General features: G+C 34.2%; 3 protein-coding genes across 4 annotated transcripts; 1 reads left to right on the top strand and 2 right to left on the bottom strand.

The window, feature by feature from the left end:
- The first annotated feature begins 634 nt into the window (after positions 1-634).
- LOC144837702 (uncharacterized) lies at positions 635-6086 on the top strand. Its single transcript, XM_078692921.1, has 8 exons — positions 635-994; positions 1455-1626; positions 1992-2158; positions 2300-2405; positions 2972-3085; positions 3448-4029; positions 4280-4516; positions 4755-6086. The coding sequence occupies exons 1-8, from the start codon at positions 711-713 to the stop codon at positions 5472-5474; spliced, it is 2382 nt and encodes a 793-aa protein (XP_078549047.1). The 5' UTR covers positions 635-710; the 3' UTR covers positions 5475-6086.
- On the bottom strand, positions 5773-16382 carry LOC144837708 (allograft inflammatory factor 1-like). The gene is made up of 6 exons (XM_078692933.1): positions 16152-16382; positions 8696-8757; positions 8247-8313; positions 7750-7791; positions 7167-7329; positions 5773-6392 (listed from the first exon to the last, which is right to left on the bottom strand). The coding sequence occupies exons 1-6, from the start codon at positions 16186-16188 to the stop codon at positions 6308-6310; spliced, it is 456 nt and encodes a 151-aa protein (XP_078549059.1). The 5' UTR covers positions 16189-16382; the 3' UTR covers positions 5773-6307.
- A 417-nt stretch (positions 16383-16799) lies between these two features.
- On the bottom strand, positions 16800-20708 carry LOC144837704 (uncharacterized). 2 transcript variants are annotated; one of them, XM_078692927.1, is made up of 9 exons: positions 20584-20708; positions 20099-20255; positions 19943-20006; positions 19676-19777; positions 19135-19287; positions 18879-19006; positions 18649-18749; positions 18307-18448; positions 16800-17943 (listed from the first exon to the last, which is right to left on the bottom strand). In XM_078692927.1, exons 2-9 carry the CDS (start codon positions 20231-20233, stop codon positions 17794-17796), a joined length of 975 nt encoding a protein of 324 aa, XP_078549053.1. In that variant the 5' UTR covers positions 20234-20255; positions 20584-20708; the 3' UTR covers positions 16800-17793. The 2 variants fall into 2 exon arrangements, with proteins under 2 accessions (XP_078549053.1, XP_078549052.1); XM_078692926.1 differs by lacking the exon at positions 20584-20708 and having other exon boundaries at positions 20099-20424.
- Positions 20709-21153: the final 445 nt, after the last annotated feature.

Genomic DNA, 21153 nt, shown 5'->3' with positions numbered 1-21153 from the left:
AAACAACCCAAAGCAGACAGCTATAAAAGATAGTTCGGTCAATTACGTCAGCTGTCCACAATCCAATAACTAACATTGTAATGTCTTTATTATTGTGGTTTGATAAATATGATATTTTTAATATGATAATATTCGTGGATGGAATAAAAGAAATAACTGTAAAGAGGGCGTTTTCAATTATTGATTATTGACAATTTGATTGTTTCGTCAACAAAGGATGTTGACACCATAAAACACGCAAGTTAATTTCCGCTATGACAAGAGAAATACTACGTGCCTTGTTAATCAGATGCAGATCTAATTACCGCACTCAGAAATAATTCATTATCATCATCATCATATCATCATCATCATACATCATCAGTCATTCATAATTAACGTTGTCGCACTTTTAAGTGCGATAACGTGAATTATGAATTATGAATGACACATGACAATATTTATTAAAATTAATATCATACCACGAGGCCTAGACCAATATTTATTATACAAACAATATATTTCATCATCGAACTCAATCAGTATTCGTCGTAGCCTATCTTCGATCCACCATGGTCATATTGATTCTTAAATTCAAACATCAGCTAAAACAAATAGGCCTATAGAAAATCGAGGGCGCAAACAATGAGGTTTCATAAAATCAGAATATTGGACGAAATCGAATTCACAACCTGGCAACATTACGAACCATTGTGAAAAGAAATGTAAACATGGCGGCGAACGTCGAAGACGATGTTGGCATTGAAACTAAAACAAGTAGCGAAAATCTTATTTCTAGCGGTGTGATTAGCAACGTAATACTATCAAATACATCTGGAAATCATGTTCCTTTTAAACTTATTGAGAGTAGCGATAGAGTATGGATAGGCCTGTTAAAAAACCCGGAAATATTCGGGGACAACAACTACATCCGTGGTTTCGTGAATGGGCCTGACGAACTGGAGTCGATTTTGGAGGCTCACAAACGGGCCACTACATCGTCATTTAGTGTAAGGTACGGTGATAAATATTGTATCATATTCTTATATCAAGTATTTTTTTACTGCTATTTAATTAGGTTTGGTGAGATTATTCTAGAGATGGGTGAACTAAATTTGAGTCCAATATCTCGTGGTAGAGGACTTAAGTTAAAATATAAGCCGCCTGAAGTAACAGCAGGCCTATCCTGAATACTGTAGGCCTATAATTAGTGGCAAAAATGGTAAATTCAATTTAACATATGATTTTATTAGGAACCATTTAAGTTTACCTGCATTGTTATTATCATTACTAGTAAAAGCTTAATTAGCCAGAATTATTGTCTCATTCAAAAGCCTACTTCATGTAGGCCCTACAGCAGGCTTATTTCAATTGTAGCAGTCCTAGGCTACGTAATTTTCATATTTATATATATTTACTTACGGTACTTATTTATATTATGATTGTACAAATAAAAAACTTTTGTACATTTACAGAACTTCAAATTCTAAACGTGACAAATCAGGCGCTTGGAAAAAGAACATCCAGCCTGTGTTTATTCGTAATTGGGAGCCAAAAATGAAGTTTGATTTTACTCCGTTTATTGTAGTGAAAGTGACGTACATGGAATGTGAATTTGGCAGAGACTACTGGCGCAAGGACAAAAAGGTTATTATCTATTGTTATATTGCTTATCATATTTGCTCCATATTTTGTATAATAACATCGAATCGATGAGAAATGAAATTTATACCACTAGGGCAAGAGAAGAAAATAACTAAGCCACCATAGTTCTTCAATGTAGGATACATTTATTTTTTCCTCCATGGTACAGCACTTGAACCCCGAGAGTAAAATTCCTACATTTATTTAATTTTGTTATTTAATCATTGTTAGCATCCTCGTCAAAATGATCGTTACATTTATCTTACCGTTTAATTTATTTAGTTATTTACGGTATCAATCGTCACTTTTTGAGAAGTCACCTTTCTTCTAAAATCTATAAATAAACTAAAATCGAATTGTCTTCACAGCAAAATGATGACCACAACTATCACAACATGTCAGAGGACGCGACCCTTGACACAGATCCAATTCCTGGGTCACGCAAACGTGGTTGCTTGGCTAGGTTGACAAATTGGGAAGTATTGATTTTCAACGAGTATAAAATATTAAATTGGTCTGAGCTATTACCACATCAGTAAGTGCAATTAAATCAATATGTAATCAGCTGAAATCAATTCGATATCAAGAGAAGTAGGCCTAATGGAAACATGTAATATGTAATGCTATTCCGTTTATGTGCGCATGTGTGTTTATGTTTTACTTTGTTTATTTGTAGACTACGTGAAGCAAAGAGTAAGAAATTAGATGAATTACGGAAAAGGCTGCACAACAATGAAGATGTCCCGTATGAAACGCGTTTTTTCTTAGAGCTTCCATTCAAAGTATGATTATTATTTTCATATTTTCCTTATCGTAAGCCTACTGTAAGCTTGGTTCTAACACTCTAGTACGCAACGCAAGGACGTACACGCAAAGGATCGTCCAAACTGTCGTCTGAGCTTTTTCAAATCGTTGTCTGTGGTTGGTCAAATCGTTGTCTGTGGTTGGTCAAATCAAGGCAATCTAACAACAGGATCCTCAGCTCCAGAGATCAAAATGGTTTATTTGTGGCTGCGACACGATAAGTTCCACGCCCTCTAAACAGACACCGCGCAGCGGAGAATAAGTACAGTACTGTTGGTATTTGTCGCAGCCAGACATAAGATCAAAAGACTATTAAGAGTTCCTATCTTGGCAAGGCGAGCTCAGCGTCATGTTGTTAGATTCCCCTGGTCAAATTAACCTGCGTACATACCAACCAAGCTTTACAGTTAGAAACGTTAAAACAAATCCCTTTCGTTTAAATTCAATATCTACCGTTACTCAATAATGTATACCACAATTCTCCTATTGTGTTGAGAAATTAATAGAATTGTTTGTATCTAACATTTAAATCCATTTCTTTCAGTCAGCACACAAAAACCACGACCAGGTTTCGGATAGTCTTCAATTACGTGTACACCCGAAAATTATTGATCGCATTCACCATCACGTCAGGAGTGGTATAACCGCCAAGGAAAAGGTAACCAAGTATCGGTTCTTTGACCATCATGCTTCAGCGCGCTACCGACGGTAGTCCTCCTTCTGCTAGCGAAGGTATTCTTAGCAGTTGTGATTTGACCAATCACATTATCCGAACTGTCGCTTGTCATTAGTCAATTCGCTTGCGTTGTGCTAACGTTCATAGGTTGCATTGTAGAGTGGGAAGTATTGTGCTATCTTTGTATTTTTGGGTCTTTTTACTCTTTCTCTCGGTCTCGTATACTGTTTTGAAGCAGCGTGTGTATCAGCCATTCTCTAGATGTGTCCAAATAGTCTTGTATAATTACTAAAAAGTCTGCAATGTGAAAAGTTGTATTTACTTTTCTTTTGATTAATTTTTAGGTTAAAGTGTTAGTTGATACGTTTGTAAAGCAAGAACTCTCAAGTTGTGGAGTTGAACCTAATCCGCTGGATAGATCTTACCATCCAACGGATCGAGATCTAACCAACCATATATATCGTGCAATAAACATTGAAAAGATTAAGCGCATTGACCATAACGCCATCCTAGAAACAATCTCCAAACTAGAAGCGAGTGGTCAACAAATTTTCTATCAGCCAACATCAGAGAAGACATGTCAAAAAATGAAAGAAAAAAGTGAAGAAGACTCAATATTTATGTTGATCTACCAAGAATCTTGGCAAAGTAACTTGATGAAGAGTCGATTGAGGGCTCTTTATGTGATTGACTCGACATACAAAACTCATCGATATCCCTTGCCACTGTACACGCTGTGGATTTATATTGATGAGAAGTTTATATGCGTCGCAGTAATAATTATGCAATGTGACGCAACCGATGATTTGGCGCAAGCATTGCGTCATTTAAAACATTGGAACCCGGATTGGAATCCGGAATATTTTCTTATGGATACCCAGCAGCCATGTTGGAAAGCTGTTGAGCAAACCTTTCCAAATTCTAAGGTTAGTAATATAGTAAAGACGACGTAATGACAATATTTTTAAAATGTTTGGTGACATTTAAAAACACGCATTTAAATTAAGTTAGAACCATGAGTACTTCCGGTATTCTAGCAGCTAGTTGAGCAAGTTTTCCATGTTTCAAGAGATGACAGTAAGACTTTTCTTAATTTAAAACAGTATTTTGAAATTGCTGTGAACTATGAATTTTGTGACGTGAATTAAACAAACTTTCTCTTCTCATATTGTACAGGTTTTTGTCAGTTCTTTTCATTGTAACCAATCGTGGTTGCAGTTCTTAAGTTCGAAGAAAGTGAATTTGTCCGAATCGTCCCGCCTACACGTCTACTCTCTTTTACAAAGGGCGGCAAACTCATCATCTAAAGAAGGTTATTTGGAATCCATAGATATGATTCAAGCAACACAGGAATGGGAAAACTCTGAGTATCTTCGTTACGTCATCAATCGATTTTGGTTTCATAATTCCTCGGTGAGTGAATTGGGTTTTCTGGTTTTGTTTTGTTTTCTCTTTTACCCAATGTTTAGTGGTCGTTATGTTGTCATCGCATAGATGTTTTAGAAAATGATGTTTAGAAAGATCCTCTTGATATTATTTCAATCAGAAGATGATTTCTTGTGCATAAGATTAAAATCGGAATATTAACATCGTAAGATAATCTCATCTGTACAAGATTACAATCGAAAAATGATCGTTTCTTTGGTTTCAGAAATGGGCAATGAGTAACCAACCTGAAGAATTGGTCATGGCCATGTCAGGAAATGCGCAAGACAAGTTAAAGTACGCATTGGAATACAGTTATCTTCCACAAATTTGGAGTATGTCTGTCAGTTTACTTCTTGAGTTCTTCAGTGGCATATTCTTTCCAGAGGTAGTCCGTACTGATGGAGGACTGGAACTGGTGAGTTTGGAAAGAACAGTTAGTGATTCCACCAACGAAGCAACGGCTGGTAATAATGTAGATAATCCTGATGATTATGACGATGATTATGATTTAAATCAATCATTTAGTAACTCTGAAGACGCGATGGTAGCATCAATGAAAATGGACATTAGTGTTCTATGCACAGAAATCAATGCCATGTCTCAAAGTTGTAGTCGTAAAGAGAGTCTTCAAAAAGCGTTGAGCATGTTGAGGATCTTGAAGAAAGACCTTGTGGTGGAAATTACCAAGACGTTTAAAGATTCACAGAAACGTGGAAGGAAGCAGCGAAGTAAGTTACTGAAAACACAAAAGAGGCAGAACGTTGAAGAGCCTAGGCCAGAAAAAACAAACGCTATCGATATCCATGTGAATAGATTAGGTGAGCCGGTATTAATATCCGATCATCTTGTTGTATTGAATGAGAATGATGAATGTTGTAGTGTGCCTGGAATTGGAGAAGCGGTTGAGATATCAATTGATCCTTCTGAAATGATGCTTGAGTGACTTAGCACAAAATGTTGGTGTTTAAAAATCAACTGATTGTCGTGACCTCGACTTTATGTAACAAAATGAATAAAATAACATGTTAGGTCAAAGTTCAACCCGAGCTAGGAATCCTGGTTAGGAGTGATGGTACCTTTCCAAATATTTAGCAGCTTCTGCCTTAACTTCAAAGCAAGTTGTCAGAGAGATGAGTGCACGTGTTACACCATATTTTGCACGACATTAATACTCGTCGTTTATAATCCCGTTTTTAATGCAACGTAATTTAATCATTTTAAAATGAAGATCTTGATATAACTATGGCCAACATCATTGTTTATTTATTAAAGATATTGTTTTTATTTCAAACAGTTAAATATATATGATCAAAACGCTGTATTAATAAACACAAAACTTATATTGACAATCTTATATCTACATTAAATTTTAAAAACATCTAAAAAATGCTAATCTTCAGAAAAATTCTTATTTTATAGATCCACATAAATTTGTTCGAAACCAACGTAAATACCATAAAATATTTGACAGTTTTCCGAACAATCAATGTACAAAGAAACACACTTTGTTAGAATATCCACATCAAAATGTAAAGAAATACAAACAAGAAAAGCATCGAAGTGTTCGAGTTAATGTACAAAAACAGATAAGCTTTAAATCCGTCTATTTAAGCTCTGTCTACACTATCAAACTTGATGTAACAACAAAATGTGATGTACCCATAGTAATGGACACGATGACGTCATATCACTACCATATTTGGACACATCACATTTGGTCAAACTAGATTGATAGTGTTGACATAGCTTTATTGGAGACGTGTGGCGTATACGTCTTCAGGGCAAATCTTCAATCTTTCTCACTGATGGCGGACCGCTTGGACCTGGTTTCTCCTTTGATTTTTCTTCGAACATTAGAATACTGCAAAAAAAAAAAAACAAATGTGCATAATTATGTTAGACTAAATAAATGTGTATAACATAACACATCAAAATAGTATATATTTTACACTGTTATGCCCACCATTAGGAGGAAATTCGCAATAGGGTTTTTGTTCACATCCGCCCCATAGCAGCGCCTACTAACCCACCGGAAGATGGTATACTACGTTTTTTCTTTTTCTTATATGTATATAAACGAAGGCAGCGACTTAGGGTTATATCCGATAGACGAGGGAATGAGGGTAAATCACTCTTCACACAATTTTGCACCATTGTCCATATTCATCAAATCTATTTTTAGAATGTCAACAACAATTTTGTTTTCAGATTCTGCTGTCTGTCACATTTTTCCCATAGAGCCATGAAAACTGAGAGTACTAAACACATTAGATCTCTGATTTATGTTTTAATAACAGTCAAAACTAACTTCAACCAATGAGAAGGATTCTTCAACGTTTCGATGTTGAATATATCACCAACTAAGCATCGAAATGTTAGTTTTGCGAAAACGAATGCTAATATACAGTTTCAGTAATTTTTACGAGTACCGATACTCATAATAATGACAATCAATAAATATTTTACATTCCGCTTTATATGATAAATGTTAAGCTCTGTCTACACTATCAAACTGACAAAACAATGTGATGTGCCCATATACAAACACAATGACGTCATATCACTATCATATTTGTGTACATCACACTTTTTTTGTCAAACTAGTTTGATAGTATAGAAAGGGCTTTAAGCGTACATTCTTAAAATTGAGTTCTTCTTTCCTAACATCATCTGCACGTATTCGTGGTAGTTGATTGTTCCGGAGCCATCCAAGTCAACTTGTGCAATCATCTTTTTGATTTCCAGTATATTCTTGTTCTTTCCTAACTTTTCCAACATGTACGCAACGTCGGTAGGATCTAGATAGATAGAGATTACAATGCATTAAATCCATTTGCATGTGTGATGGCGCTAGTTGCAATCCGTTATGCGTGAGTAATTATTGAATGACGTAATGGATAGGGAGTAAGAACTGTTACCCTATGTCAGAAGCCACAGATGTGTAAATGAAGTAGGAATGAATTTAGCTGATTTTTGTTGTTTGTACTTGTCGTCAGAAGAGTAACTGACACATTGTGTTGTATTGTATGTTCCTCCTTTATTTTAAGATTTGTGTTTAAATACCATCAAATGACTTGTTTTAGGTAGTTTTATGGACGTTCCAGTGTCCATGGCTAAATATTTTATTCTTGTTTTAGTTTTTTATGGTTTTTTTTCAATAGAAGACATATTGAACAAGGTAATCCATTTTAGAATTCGAATGTATGTGCGTTTCTTACCCAAATCCCCGGAATCATCAGTGTCGTATTCGATAAATTGCTCTGTTAAAAAGACCAAACAAATATTACATGTATTGAAGAACAGTTGATTATATACATCACACAACTTTATAAAGCATTGCCGACAATTCTGGCTTCAACGTTATGATAATTATGATGATCACGCCAATAATAAACCCAGGCCTACATAATATTAGTACTGTCAATGTACAAAGTATTTATAAAATTATATATGCGTGATACTTTTGCCGACATGATTTCTGTACTGTGAGAAATATAAATGAAAGTTAAACATTTGTATGTTAATTACATTCTCTATTTTTGTAGTCACTTCCGAGAATTGTTCGAAATTTGACTGACTGAATGACTTTTACTTCCTTATTTTGCTAAATATAACATTTTTACTTCTGTAACCCAGTAAGTCCTTCTCATATTGCACGATATGTTGATAAACATATGTGCAATATAACTTTAAAAAAGGATAAACAATACTGTACCTTTGTATGAGGTCAGTTTTTCCTCCAAGTCTTCATACTCTTTGTAATTTCCACTTTCAATAATTTCCTGTTAAAACAGAATGTATGACGTAATATTAATTATGAGAGACTATAAACCTCCTAGTTAATATTTTGGAAATTAATTAATAATTTATAAACGGTGATCTGTGATAAAAAAAAACTCCCCCAACTGGGATTCGAACCCGTATTTTGCTTTCATCTTTAGCTTGGTACACTCTAGGACGCAACGCAAGGACGTAGACGCAACGCAAGCGAGTTGTTGACCAATGATAAGCGACGGTTTGAATAATCATCGCTTGTGATTGGTCAAACCCCTTATTTTGCGTTACGTCGTTGTTTTGCGTCTCTAGTGGAAATTACGCATTATGGCCTTCGTGGTATGTTTTGAATAAATAAATCGCACTTAAATACTTTTGATTAGTACGTACTTGGTTGATGGTGTCAATCTTCTTAGCCTGCTCCTTCTTGACGTCTCCCCATTTTCGACCACCTGTGTTAATAATAAGTTATACATTAGTCAGTAGTGCAACAACCATCTGTTCTCTGTTCATAATTTATAATATTTATATCATCAATTATTCATATTCATCATTACTATCGCATTTACACAATTCGCCGCTCTTTTCCTGTATGTGCTCACTAATTTGCATATAGCAAATGTTCTGTTGTAATGGATATGTCGTACTTGGGGATAGATTCTGTAAATTCTGTCATCATTTAGTTTACAAAGTCTAAGGTTTATGTAAATTACTTATTGGTATAGTTAGTATTACGTCTAAAAAGGCTGCATATACATATTTTTTTTTAATGAAAACAGTTTGATTTGATAGTACCATAACATTGAATATTCATCAAGCATTTATAGTACATGTGTCGTATACAACAATATTTCTATTTGCATACTAGTATAAGAAAGGAATGGACACACTTGTGCTAAGGTGAGAAGCAGCTACTAAACCTAAGCCTCATAGATTCCAGTAAAGATTATGAGCTGGTGCAACACACCGAGTGAGAGGATTTTTGTGTTCTGTTGTTGAGGTGCTTGTGTTTGTATCCGTGGTCTATTCATATGAGGATGGTCAGGTTAGTTTACCACATTATGATATTGATTATCGCTTAAAACATTTTTTTCATTTGTTATAATTATAAAGTTGAAGGTGTGCTCATAAAAATACAAAATAATAGCGCCCATTTACTACTGTAGTACCATATTCTGCAAATGAGAACCTATAATAAAGTCATTTAGGTTCTATTTAGTGACAGTTGCAGAACCTATAGGTGTACAGTACTGTACAATGGACTTAAGGTATTATGTATAATATATTTGGACTTGATAATAATGTATAGCTAATATGTATTATTAGTTTCAGCGACAATACAACTTTTGTAATATTGTCGACTGGATGATATACCAATTATAGTCTACGAGTTGTGTTTACTTCTTTTACACAGTTATTTCCTCGAATATATAAGTCAGTTCCTTATTCATGTCCTGTTTTCTTTCACAGTAGCACCATTAAAATGTATTTATAGGGTAATCGATTATATTAGCAGTATTATCTTACGAGTTATTTTTATCCTCGTTTAACAATTACAAGGAACATCCTCGTATTTCTCTTAGTACACTTTTAACTCCACCAAAGATATCTTGAATGGTTTTACAATCCTGTCTGTATTATATTTAGGCCTACAATGGTTTCCTGGTTTGTCATTACGGAATCCCCCTAAAACTGTTTTATGATTTGTGACCTACATTAACGTTTACATTTATGATTGCGTAACAGCTTGGAATTTCCATTTAGAAATACACAGTGAATGCAGAATTCATACATAAACAAACCAACCTTTGCCTTTGTATATAGAATAGCTAATTATTTGCGCTGTATCTATAATTTCTCGAGTATCATAGGTAAATTATGTAATACCGCGTCACATATGCATCACATGTGACGCCAAATAATGCCATAAAGTAGACAGTGCAGAGAATGTGAACTTATGGCATGCCGCAAGCGTTCTAGTGTAGCCACATGTGCATTGAACCCTGTCCAAATTAGGCCTACCGTACACTATTTTCATATTCCCAGAACGGTAATAAAAATTATATCTCATTATATATCCATCAATAGAGTTTAAAAAGTAATGCAAACCAACTAGAAAAATTAGAGACAAAATGCTGATTCACAATCATAATATTTTAAACAAAGCGCACACCGTTATTGTCGCACAAAGTAAAGATACTAAAAGGCCAATTTACACAGACGAGCGGTAACTGTAAGCGGAAAACCGCGTAACTTGTCCCACGTAGAATATGTAGGCCTAAACCGTCCGTCCTCTGCGTTATTGAGCGTAAACAAATTCTACTCCATAAATAACTAATAACAAAAGAACATATTTATTATCCATATTATTTTATTATTATTACCTTGTCGTTGTTTTGCTTTACTTGTTTGTTTGTCTGTACTGTTTTGTTCCTGTTTGTTCAAACTTCAATATGATTACAACTTCTTAACAGGCTACCCGTCACAAGTTTTTTGGAGGGAGACCTTTAAATGTTATTACTTCCTGGATTTTGCCTCTTAATTATTTATATTTTAATTGTTATTTTGTTTACTTTGATAGAGAAAGAAATAAATGTCATTATGAATGAATGGTCATAAGGAATATAGATTCTATATGTTGTATTACCGTTTGTACCTCTTTATAAATTGGCCTTTAGGCGTTTTAAATTTGCCAAGAAAGGCCCGCTATAATGCGTTGGTCCCCTGGAAACAAATTGTAAATGTTCTGTCATTTTTGTATAATAGTATAATACACAACGGAGCTATAAATTCAAACTGCCACGCTTGTTGCTATGGTTAAGGACGCTACTTTTGAGAAACACACACAGAGAAGCAATCCGGTTTGAATTAGGTGAACCAGTTGAAATGTTAACTTAGATGTAGGCCTACATCATAAAATACAAATCTTGGAAATGAATGTTTTCAATATTTAGAATACTTTTGAGGATTTTTCGGAGTAGTTGTTCAAATCCCTCTCAATTTGTCTTTTGTATGTCCTTTTTGTAATTGTTTGAGGTTTTGAATTGAATAAACAATATCTGGGTAATAATGCTCTGTTACTACCAAACTAGTTTGACAAAAAAAGTGTGATGTGCCCAAATATGGTAGTGATATGCCCAAATATGAAGAATATTTTTTATACTACTTTGGATCTTATTTGAGTAATATTTCTTGTCATAGGCCTAATTGCTGTTGTTCCAAAGACAATTTCACTATTGTTTTTGATTAGGTTCACTGACATTTTTATTATATAAATGTATTCATCATTATTTTGTACAGTATGTTATTTTAGGCCTGTCATTTCTTTAGGTTTTTATTTATTTATTTTGTAGGAATCAATTGTATAATAAACAATCTCTCTGTTGTCTTCTGGTTTGATCGCGTTAGTTGTTAAATCATGGAGGTATAAATACATCCATGATTTAACATTCAGTAATATTCCTTGTCATAGGCCTACAGTAATTGTTTTTATCATTCCAAGGATAGTCATTGTTCTAATGTTAGATAACGTCCGTTGTTTTGTGAATCCACGATTATTTGTACAGTTATATCAATATTAGGTGTTCCGATATTAGTTGTGGAGTTGTGAAGCTGATACTTGTCGAATCATGAACTCATGACGACGAATTCAGAGAATTGTTTCATCAGGTACACATACTATACCGGTAATTGTTATTATTCCAAGGACCATTAGCAATGATAACGTCCGTCGTTGTTAAGTTAGGCCTATTTTCAGTTTCTCACTGTAACTTCGTAAATTTAGAAAACATTCAAGTATGAGATCAATATACAAAAACATTAGTATTTTTAAAGAAAGCTAAAAAATATAATTTTTTGACAGAGCACACATGACGTCCGCATATTTTACTTATCTTGTATGACTCCTTTTTTTTACTGTACCAGAATAAAAAAAATATATTATAAACATTAAATCCTAATATGGTATTATCAATAAATGTAGCCAAATAATGGTACTTAAATGTGTAAAATTGATTGTTGAACAGTATCGCGATTTTATGACCCTCGTCACCAAACGACCTCAGGTTCATATTATTATACAGTAGGCCCCTATTTATTATATTTTTGGAATCCAGCCAAAAGCCTATACCAATAACATTTACAAGTATCGTCCAACGTTGATCCGTACTGGTTTTATTATTTTGTCCATGGTAGGCAGGTGGGCTCCTTCCACACCCCCAGAGCAACTGTCGCACCATGTGATGACGTACGTAATGCACAATGTACTTCGAAAGAGGTTAGGCCTAGGTTTTTTTGTAACGCACACAGGTGGTCTACCGTAGCGTACTTCATTTCAAGTACAAAACACAGTTTAAGTATTAATTGACGCGAATCTATCAAATAAAACGCGATAGTTTACGTATTCAACGCGTGCAAGTCTATTTGCGAGGTTAAATTCAATGTATTCGTCGCCTCCCATTGCTGCACCGGTGTCCTTTATTTGAGCTCACCCTGGAGTTACATGCATGTTTTGTTTATACTTTGACATTGCTAAAGAAAATAAACAATCGTGCTATACATGAAGGTCAAACGCAGCCAATTTATATAAAATCAAAACCAATCACTAACTGTATTATACTCAATTTGAATGGGTGTTTCAAAATTATATATAGGCATCCCAATTTGGGGTTGAACACAAACTGTGGTCAGTCACATACCTGCTCATGCTCAAAGACAGAATACACAATACAGAACTTGTATTGTAATAATGATAGTACAAAATGAAAGTGGAATTTCAACTTAAATTTTAGATGAAGACGCACAGCAGAGGAAACCCAGCCTTGTCGTAGGCCTAATGATGTACCCTTTATTTCATTAATGATTACGATAAAAATGAAACATTATACCGTCTAAATCCATTTGTGCCATTAAAAATCATTTCCGAATTATTTTGACGGTGCTTTTCATACTGTGTAGAGACTAAACACAGGATAACAAGGACCCGGAAAGGAGTGTCGTCGTATGAGCGAATTAAGCCTGAACACAAATTATTTTCTTTTGTACATGATGTTCCACCATTATCTATACGTAACACATTAATCGGACGCATGCTTTCTGTAACAAGGAAGAGCATTATTATGATATCTGCAAAAACGATCAAGGTCCATATTGAGGCACGATTCACAAACAGAAGTTGTTGTGCTCGCGTTGTCTCATAAAAACGATGGAAATTATATTTGTCCTTTCCCCATTTTAATCTATGTTTACGAAGTTAAATTAATAATAAATACACGTGCATGCATATTGCATATCTTTAATTCATATTCATGACGTCACGAAATTATTGAATCGTATAAAAATGATGTCTTATCTTTTAGGATGGGTTTAGTTCGTACGCCCTACTATAGCTTCAGATAGGATAAGGCCTTTGTCGAAATTAATGGTTACTTTGCTTGGTCATTTTGGAACATGTTTACTTCCGTGGCCTATTGATTGACGATGGCATCAAATTATTTTGAAATATCATATAAGGATGACTTTTTGTTTCTTGAAATCCTTTGGTAGTACGTGTCGAAATACCGAATTTGTAAATATTATAGGCCTATTCATTGTTTTGAATAATGTACATGCTAAGTTGATTCTGTTCTTTCGGTTTCATATTAATAAATATTTTATATATTAATAAAATGTTGTTGTTGAATGATACGGGCCAATAACATAGAAATATTGCACTTATTTTTTCCCATTTCAATAAATATCTAACATAATTTCCTGGTTCAACGGTACAATTGTTGGAATGAAGAGCTACCAGAACGGTTAATAATAATATAGGCCTATAGTTGTTTTCATCACCAAAATGACGCTCTTGAATATGCATGTCAATGACGTAGGCCTACCCTAGTAGAACTGTACGTCAATCAAGGCAATCCAACAACAGGACACTGAGCTCGACTTGCCAAGATAGGAACTCGTAACAGTCCTTTGATCGTATGTCTGGCTGCGACAAATACCAACATTAGTGTACAATGTACATTCTTTCGCAGCCACAGATAAATACTGTAAAGTGAATTTCCAGATTTTGTTATAGGCCTAACATGTTTAATATGATTTTGATTAGATACAAATAGATCAGAATATGTTGGTGCCCGCAGTTCTCCGACATAATCTGTTATTTTAATGAGACTGTATCTGCTTTAGATATTAAACGCATATTTTTCATCAACCAATTTATAAATACAATATGGTATTATATCGAAGGACAGATGCTGCCAGTTATTCGCTGAGCTGTAGGCCTACTAATGATTAAAATTGATCAAAACTAGACCACCTGTCTAACACGCGGACCGCGACTCATCTATTCTGCGAGTAACTTCGTGTAGTGTAGTTTTAATAGGCCTAATATCTTGTTATAATCATTGATAAAGTTTCATTCATGGTATTCAGATAAATAGCAAATTGTGATGTAACGGTTTGTTAGTTGAGTGAAGTGTGAAATACTTGTCTACGTTTATTGACTAGTAAGTTACTCATGAAAATTGGATTCTATAGGATATAACTTTGTGAATCTCAATTAGCACAACAAGTTATCTCTAATTCCTCGTTTCCTCTTATATAGTCGCACTGATAAATGTATCATTATTATCTTGTCATCAGAAAGAATGGTCTGATGTGTCACGTGCATCCCCCAGGGCCTCAGTCAGCAACACATTTAGACCAAAGTGTGTCACATGCTCACACACCTCCCCCCCCCTACCCCCACCTCATTAGAGGAACACAGTACATTTAATTATGGCCTATTGACAGGGGAGTGAAATTACGTAATTTCACTCTTTCTGTGGCTTTTTTAAAAGAAAATGTTAAGCCTCAAAAAACTTCCTTGAAACCCATGGATAATTTATTTTTACAGCTCCCTTGATTAAGGTTCCCGCCCCCCCCCCCCCGCCCTACTTTAAAATTATTATAATATAAACAAGCTCGGATGCAAATGAAAATGTATAATAATAATAACACTTCCCAGTTCCGTATTGCGAGTTAATAATTAAAAAGCCAAGGCTTTTATAATAATAACAAAGTAAGGTATTTCTGATTATTAAAACTTGAACAAAATAATAGGTTCTCCACGTGATGCATCGAAAACTACAAAAACACAATTTATTATCAAAAGTGAAAATATTCACGCTCTGTTTATTAATAAAGCAGGCCGTATCAATTACGATAACTCTATACCTCTTATACAAAATATATGGGAGGAAGTGTGATTGAATTGGGAAAAAATAATATATAAATTATTTTATGATTACACAAGCTTTATTGGAAATTGCTGTTATAGGATAGTTGAGGGATAATGATAGATGATGGACTTTAAAAATACTATTTATTGGATCGACATTTAGACGCGTTCGTCTTCTACTAGTTTTATAAGTATAGACATGTATATCAACAAATTGATTTTAAATTTCAAGGTACAGGTCTACAACGAACCTTAAAACGAATTTCAAAGGGGATCGAGGTCTACCTTGAAACGAACCAACCTGAGCCGTAGATTTTAACACGATTGTAATGTGTCTGCAACTACTGTATATGGTAAACATATTTTCATGGTTGCATTTAATAACGTTCTGAAACCCAGGTTTTTTTCTTGTATATACATTCAACACGTAATATACATTGCATAGTTCTGTGTCTGTCGTTTATTAAAAGCATTCCCCGAAGTCGACATGACTAACCCATCCTGTATCCGATGACTCGACCATCACTACAGCTTGCGACCGTAGCAATTAAAGTCACCCTTCACTTTAAAAAATATACAAAGAAAAAAAAGATAGTATTGTCATTTTTTATAAAATATACAATTGCAATGCCTTACCTTGGTAGTCAGCTTTGTCCAGCACAGTAGACGGCATTGTATTTGAAAGACTTTTTTTCTCTCTGGTGAGAACTACCGCGAAAACTGATGTTAAAGATCGTCTGACCACAAATATCAGAAAACCTGTTGATTTTATTCGTTCACACACGGAAGTAGCAAGCTAATCCGGTTGTGAACAGGGGATATGTGCGATGTTTTTGCGTTTGTTTTGATTTTCTTCCTGATAGCAGAATGGTTGTAAAAAAAACCCTTTCCGCTTTTAGACTCTACCACTTAGATATGGGGGTGTTTCGGTTTAAAACTATACAGTGATTTTCCTATGTAGCAGCATTTATTATTCATCAGAGCGTTTTGGTGGATATTTATCGTAACAATTCTGTACAACTCCAAAGTATATTAAATACAATTATTAATAAAAAAATGTTTAAAAAAACATTGTTTATATATATTATTATGTATACAAAAATTACCGTAGTTTTTTTTTTTGAATAAAATACACGCACACGTAACAGTTTAGTGTAAACGTAAATAACAAAAACATGTCTATCGCCCTCTATTGTTACATCAAAAAACAGTGCTATGAAGTTATTGATGATTTGTAATCTTAATCAAATAAAAATTGCAAAATGTAATTATACATGTAGCTGAATTATAATTTATTAAAAATGTTGAAATCACAACAGAATGATAATATAACAATTATAGGTCTTAATTGTTCTTATCTATAAAAATACTATGTACAAAATTATAACAAAAATTATCTTCATAATTGCACTTTCATATATTTGCAATTTAAGGTAATAATTTCATTATATACACATGTATAGATTATTAAAATAATTATATAATTGAATACAAAAGTTGATTACAAATTCAGGGAAGTCACTCTTCCCTGACAGATTTAAGAAAAAAGGCTTTCACAGCATATGCACACAGCTGCATTAATAAATATCATACCTCCATACCTGGACCATTCATATTCATTTAGCAGATAGACTAATATTTACTGTCCTACATCATTTAGTCTTAAGAAAGTGTTGCTACCAACTTAAATACTCTGGCTAACAATCAAATACTCTTGAATACTATAAGAAAACAGTTTTTGAAGTTGGAAGCCCCTCAGAGCTTGGCCAGCCCAATGCAACTACCCAGAGGAGAACCCCTTTAGCTCTGTCTACACTATCAAGCTTTGTGATGTCGCCCATATATGGATATGATGGTGTCATATCACTACCATATTTGGGTACATCACATTTTTTGTCAAACTAAATTGATAGTGTAGACAGAGCTTTAGGATTGCTGAACCACAGGCATATGTTACGCTAATGATTTGTCTCAAAACTGTGATTATAGTACCGTTTGTGTAGGGAAATACATGAATTGGGAATGATTATGGCCCGGATACATGGAGAAGTGGGAAGGAACCGGTGTGAATAAGATATGGAGAAAACAGTTTTGGGACAGTGGTACTTAAATCATATACTGCAATAGCCTTAGTTCAAAGACTGCTGTAGTTAGGAAATCCGAAACTTCAGGGTCCTTATTGCAATCTCCCTCTTTACTTTTTAAGTATCTTTTGCTTGACCAGTGTTTGTCCAGTGCTTGACCAGTGGCTTAGAAAACTAGTTGCTTGTGCAGGTGTCTAGCTCGTAAGGTCCTCATACTTAGTTGCTAGTTCATTTTCTGCATTGAACCGACGCACAGAAAACAAAACATTTTTCCATTTCGCAACTTTACCATTTGTGTCTATGACCAGGTCTGAAGTCTCAAACATCGGACCATCTAACACATCCTAACAAAAAAAATATAAACAAAAACAAATGTTGAATTAATGTATTTTGGAAGAATAACATGTACAGTAGAACACCTCACACATATAAAGGGGACACACCTTTATTAAAGGGACACATATAAAGGGACATCTCTGTTAAGGGGACACATATATTAAAGGGACACATATCAAAGGACACCTATTAAGGGGACACAGATTAAAGGGACACCTCTATTAAGGGGACACTTTTGTGTAACGAACAAGGGGCAATATAATGTATGTATATTAACACTATGGCCAACACCTATTCAGGGGACAATTCAAGTCTAGCACAACGGCTTTTTCTTATTTACAATAGGTATACTGATTGAATCTTCATCTTACCTGTAAATGTTTAATAAGTTCCATAAGGACATCCAACATGTAATGCGCTTCTACCGTCTCTACTGATAAGGTACTGTAACTATCCTCACTAGGTGAGTACACTTCAAATTCAATTCTCTTTTCATCTTCTACACGTGTCCAACTGAAAAAATAGAAATTTATTAAACAACCCAAACAGATATAGCGGGTGCTGACTAACTTTCAACTAACCATTATGTAAATTCATTGTATTGTTAAAGTTATTCTTTTTTTATTAGATTAGCAAGTATGGCTGACATAAGGAAACTGCTGTTTTATGGTGCACAAGACAAAGTTGGTAATAATATTAGAGTATCTAGCTACCTTAATATTTTTCTCCATGATATAAGATAGTCTGTGTTGTCGATACGTAACCTTATTCCTCTATCAAACAAAACAACTGAAAAAGTTGTTCCTGGCCTCAGCTGAAAAGACAAAACAAACATTAAATCATCATTTGGTGATGTACATGACTTGTGGTTGTGAGCCCTCTATTTGTTGGTGTTGTTTTTCTGTTGACATATAAAATTAACATAAAATGAATTTAAACTAACTTGAAGTGACTTTATCTTGACCTCTTGACTAAGGTCACAACCTTTGAACTCAATTGCAAAGTAGTCGTCAATTTCTTGACATATACTAAGATATTGATGATACGTCTCTGATTTTGGAACAATTAATTCTGAAAAAGAATAAATGTTATAATAATATGTCATGCTGAAAATACATAAGAATATATACTTAGGTATTGAAACAGTTTAATTATATTATTGGAGATGTAGTAGAGTAGTACTAACTCTACTGCTATACCTTCAAGCTTAGCTTTAGTACTATCATCTAGTTGTAGCCTTCCAGTACCAATGTCATGTTTGGCTTGATGGTATAAAAGAGGCAGAGCACCCTCTATTTCCATGAGTTGTTTTTCATCTTCTAGATCAAAGCACCATTTTCTAAGTGCCAATCCTGAGACAAAATATAACATTTTCCAGTTAAATTAATTTGCAATTAAAGTTAATTTATAAAAAAAATAGCACGTTCCACTTCAGGTTATGGTCCACCTACTTTTCAGGTTAAGCTCCACCCACTTTTCAGGTTAAGCTCCACCCACTTTTCAGGTTAAGCTCCACCCACTTTTCAGGTTAAGCTCCACCTACTTTTCAGATTGAGCTACACCCACTTTCAGGTTAAGCTCCATCCACTTCAGGTATTATAAATGAAAAAGCTATAGATAGTGTTTTTACAGGAAAGCCTCTACCACAATAAATGTTAGTGACAGGGGTATAAATTAACAAACAGAAATGTTTTTAATTTATTTCATAATGAATATTACAATAAGAACGTAAAAACTCACCTTTTGTATCAGAGGTAACATATTCAGTTCTTTTAAGTTTCATAAATGAATTTGAAGACGCTTGAAACAAGGCAAACTTTTTTGAATACTGTTTACCAATACCTATACAAATTTAGAATTTATTGAATTATTCAAATATATACCTTATTCAAGCAACTACATTAAAACTTATTTAGACACAAGATAGACCTTATTCAAAGACAAAGTGTATACCTTATCATGGAGTATTCTTTACACAATGACCTTATTCAAACTCTAAATATTTACCCAAGTATTTGCAAACTTCTACAACTAAATCTTCAACTAGCATTCTGGATTCGGGCACTGGTATCTGGTAAAAAAAAAACATTATAAGAAAATAATACGCAAGTTTATGGAAAGGAATATTAATACTGGTGACGATAAATTCTGAGAGTGACAAACCTTCAATGTTTCATTAGGCAAAATTGAAACAAATACTTTTTCATGCATCTCTACAGCAGAACCTTTAGGATGAACAGTGCCGGTATCTTCACCAAACAATGCAGAAGACAGCCGCTTTGATAGTCGTTTCATCATGTTTTAACACAATTTTGATTTTCTATCAATCAACGAATCGTATAAAAGAAAAAAAGAACAATATACAATTCAACAAATGCCCAGAGTATATATTTTCTCCAAGCCATATGCAAATTTGAAGTCTAACCAGCTACATTTTAGTAAATTCAAAGCGTCCTAACTAGGCCTAGGCCAGGTTAGTCTACACTGCTAACAGGGAGGACATCAAGGAGGTCCAGCAGCAGGTGGTTTCTTCCGTGTGATTTGCTGTGTGCTATTATTAGAGACGAGGTGAGGCTACTCTACTCTGCTGGTTTAGCCATGAACAATTGAATACCTTCTAATCAACGCAAGAAATCTAAATTACTTACAGCTTATTACAATTATAAATCAAACAATCAGTGTTTTCAGTATCATTTTAGGGTTAATTTTAATTAGTTTAAGATAGGAGTAAAAAATGGCTGACTGAACACTCAAAGTCTGATGTGTCGTCAAAACATCCGGAATGACGTCATTTAATTGACCCGACACACCTCCGCGTGCATCCGATTCATTGACGCGCAGTCTGCTCCCCCATGCTGCTCATCAGCAGATCTTCTATTCTGATTAGATTTGTAATTGAGTTGTTCATTCGCAAAATGTAAAAGAAATATTCAATAAAATGTTAATTAACCATATTGTAGTTATTGATTTTATTTTCAACAAATAGATACAATGGAAAGAAATGAGCTAACACTAAATCCGATCGGTGTACACAGTTTGATTGTATTTATCCATCCATGCAGCAGACATGTTAATCTCATTTTTGTTTTGAATGAATGAAGTGCAATTAAATTATATAAATGTAATTTCGATTCGCCACGTACATATACGGGCACAGATTAACAGTCAGTGCACGCTGGTGAAAACTGGTTTACATTTTGAGAAATCACAATAAACCT

Source organism: Antedon bifida, chromosome 3, assembly GCF_963402885.1.
Source record: "Antedon bifida chromosome 3, ecAntBifi1.1, whole genome shotgun sequence".
In the NCBI taxonomy this organism is placed as follows: domain Eukaryota; kingdom Metazoa; phylum Echinodermata; class Crinoidea; order Comatulida; family Antedonidae; genus Antedon; species Antedon bifida.
Note: the sequence above shows the minus strand (reverse complement) of the source record. Positions and strands in the feature narration are given on the sequence as shown.

Coding starts and splice junctions, on each gene's coding strand:
- LOC144837708 (XM_078692933.1), bottom strand. CDS start 16,188: ATGCCGTCTACTGTGCTGGACAAAGCTGACTACCAAG. Junction 8,314..8,695: donor AGATTGACACCATCAACCAA/GTACGTACTAAT, acceptor CTGTTTTAACAG/GAAATTATTGAAAGTGGAAA. Junction 6,393..7,166: donor AAGAACTCAATTTTAAGAAT/GTACGCTTAAAG, acceptor TTTTTTTTGCAG/TATTCTAATGTTCGAAGAAA.
- LOC144837702 (XM_078692921.1), top strand. CDS start 711: ATGGCGGCGAACGTCGAAGACGATGTTGGCATTGAAACTAAAACAAGT. Junction 3,086..3,447: donor GTATAACCGCCAAGGAAAAG/GTAACCAAGTAT, acceptor ATTAATTTTTAG/GTTAAAGTGTTAGTTGATAC. Junction 4,030..4,279: donor AAACCTTTCCAAATTCTAAG/GTTAGTAATATA, acceptor CATATTGTACAG/GTTTTTGTCAGTTCTTTTCA.
- LOC144837704 (XM_078692927.1), bottom strand. CDS start 20,233: ATGATGAAACGACTATCAAAGCGGCTGTCTTCTGCATTGTTTGGTGAA. Junction 19,288..19,675: donor TGTTACCTCTGATACAAAAG/GTGAGTTTTTAC, acceptor ATTTTGTCTCAG/GATTGGCACTTAGAAAATGG. Junction 17,944..18,306: donor AACTTATTAAACATTTACAG/GTAAGATGAAGA, acceptor TTTTTTTGTTAG/GATGTGTTAGATGGTCCGAT.